We start from the raw sequence: 2,500 nt of genomic DNA, 5'->3' as shown, positions 1-2,500 counted from the left end.
CCACCTGTCTGTCTCTCTACCTGTCTGTCCCTCTACCCATCTGTCTGTCTGTCTACCTGTCTGTCTCTCTCTATATAGTGATAGTGTATATATATATATATTTAACTCTGTGTGTGTGTGTGTGCTGTGTGTGTGGGCGTGTGTGTGTGTGGGCGTGTGTGTGTGTGTGTGTGTGCATGTGTGTGTGTGTGTGCTGTGCTGTGCTGTGCTGTGTGTGTGTGTGTGTGTGCAGAAGGTATTATCGGAGCTGCGTGAGGATCCTCAGGCGTTCGGTGTGAAGAGTGAAATCCTCAGGACCCTGCCGAGGGGGAGGACGCTGGTCGAATACAGGTAACACCTCCAACACCTGTACAGGCTCCGCCCACCGAGTGCCACGCCCCGTCTGATCTGTAGTGTTTCATATTTTGTCCTCTTCATCTTTCAGCTCACCCAACATCGCCAAGAAGTTCCACGCTGGACATCTGAGGTCCACCGTCATCGGTGAGAGAGTTAACAGGTTCACTCAGTAATAATGCGTAATACGCCTTATTATTATAATACGGTAGACTATAGACTACCTGTTCCAATACTTTCGCTCACCTAAAGATTGGGTGGTCTGCCACCAAAGGCGCCATGTTCTAAACCGTTTAATGCGTCTAGATGTAAATATGAGGAAATGAAAGCTGAAATTCTGATCTCTCGTCTCATATTCATCTTTTTATCTCAAACTCAAATGTCTTCAGTGTAAAGCAAAAGCAACAGAACTGGCCTTGTGTTCCAATACTTTTGGAGGGGACTGTACATCATAGCACTGTAAGCTTTCTCCTGTTAGAACTGCACAGTAACTGTTCAGTACAACACACTGTTACATTATACTGTGTGTGTGTGTGCGTCTGTGTGTGTGTGTGTGTGCGCGCGCACGTGTGTGTATATGCTGTGCTGTAGGTCACTTCATTGCCAATCTGAAGCAGGCTCTGGGAAATGATGTCATAAGAGTTAACTATTTAGGCGACTGGGGCATGCAATTCGGTAAGTGTGTGTGCGCATGTGTGCGTGTGTGTGTGTGCGTGTGTGTGTGCGTGTGTGTGTGCGTGTGTGTGTGAGATGTGTGTGTGTGCGCGTGTGTGCGCGTGTGTGCGTGCGTGTGTGTGTATATATGTGTGTGTGTGTGTGAGATGTGTACACTGTAAATAAGATGAGAGTGTACATTGTTTTACTGCACAATGTAATTGGAAACCTGATATACATTGTGTTTGTGCGCATGTGTGTGCGCATGTGTGTGTGTATGTGTGTGTGTGTGTGTGTGTGTGTGTGTGTGCAGGGCTGTTGGGGGCGGGGTTTCAGCGTCTGGGATCAGAGGAGAAGCTGAAGGAGAACGCACTGCAGCACCTGTTTGAGGTGTGTGTTGTATAACGTGTGTATACTGTGTCTTTGGTAAATGACACTAGGTGCAAGGAATTGGAGTGTGTGTGTGTGTGTGTGTATGTATGTATATGTGTGTGTGTGTGTGTGTGTGTGTGTATGTGTATGTATATATGTGTGTGTGTATGTATATATGTGTGTGTGTGTATATGTGTGTGTGTGTGTGTGTGTGTATATATGTGTGTGTGTGTGTATGTATATATGTGTGTGTGTGTGTGTGTGTGTGTATGTATATATGTATGTATATATGTGTGTGTGTATATATATGTGTGTGTGTGTATGTATATATGTGTGTGTGTGTGTGTGTGTATGTATATATGTGTGTGTGTGTGTGTGTGTGTGTGTATGTATATATGTGTGTGTGTATGTATATATGTGTGTGTGTGTATATGTGTGTGTGTGTGTGTGTGTATATATATGTGTGTGTGTGTGTGTGTGTGTATATATGTGTGTGTGTGTGTGTGTGTATATATGTGTGTGTGTGTGTATGTATATATGTGTGTGTGTGTATATGTGTGTGTGTGTGTGTGTGTATATATATGTGTGTGTGTGTGTATATATGTGTGTGTGTGTGTATGTATATATGTGTGTGTGTGTGTGTGTGTGTGTATGTATATATGTATGTATATATGTGTGTGTGTATATATATGTGTGTGTGTGTATGTATATATGTGTGTGTGTGTGTGTGTGTATGTATATATGTGTGTGTGTGTGTGTGTGTGTGTGTATGTATATATGTGTGTGTGTATGTATATATGTGTGTGTGTGTATATGTGTGTGTGTGTGTGTGTGTATATATATGTGTGTGTGTGTGTGTGTGTGTATATATGTGTGTGTGTGTGTGTGTGTATATATGTGTGTGTGTGTGTATGTATATATGTGTGTGTGTGTATATGTGTGTGTGTGTGTGTGTGTATATATATGTGTGTGTGTGTGTATATATGTGTGTGTGTGTGTATGTATATATGTGTGTGTGTGTGTGTGTGTATGTATATATGTGTGTGTGTGTGTGTGTGTGTGTATATATATGTGTGTGTGTGTGTATGTATATATGTGTGTGTGTGTGTGTGTATGTATATATGTGTGTGTGTATGTATAT

General features: G+C 42.3%; 1 protein-coding gene across 1 annotated transcript in view; it reads left to right on the top strand.

Annotated features, from left to right (window-relative positions):
* rars2 (arginyl-tRNA synthetase 2, mitochondrial) overlaps positions 1 to 2,500 on the top strand; it is a 13,778-nt gene that overhangs the window by 2,882 nt on the left and 8,396 nt on the right. Inside the window, exons 5-8 of the mRNA XM_053231839.1 lie at positions 233 to 330; positions 425 to 480; positions 925 to 1,008; positions 1,301 to 1,377. Coding sequence (XP_053087814.1) covers positions 233 to 330; positions 425 to 480; positions 925 to 1,008; positions 1,301 to 1,377 — 315 coding nt within the window. The remainder of the gene's footprint in view (positions 1 to 232; positions 331 to 424; positions 481 to 924; positions 1,009 to 1,300; positions 1,378 to 2,500) is intronic.

This window comes from Pangasianodon hypophthalmus, chromosome 30 (genome assembly GCF_027358585.1).
Source record: "Pangasianodon hypophthalmus isolate fPanHyp1 chromosome 30, fPanHyp1.pri, whole genome shotgun sequence".
NCBI classification, from domain to species: domain Eukaryota; kingdom Metazoa; phylum Chordata; class Actinopteri; order Siluriformes; family Pangasiidae; genus Pangasianodon; species Pangasianodon hypophthalmus.
The sequence above is the reverse complement of the archived record's forward strand: the minus strand, read 5'-3'. Positions and strand labels throughout refer to the sequence as shown.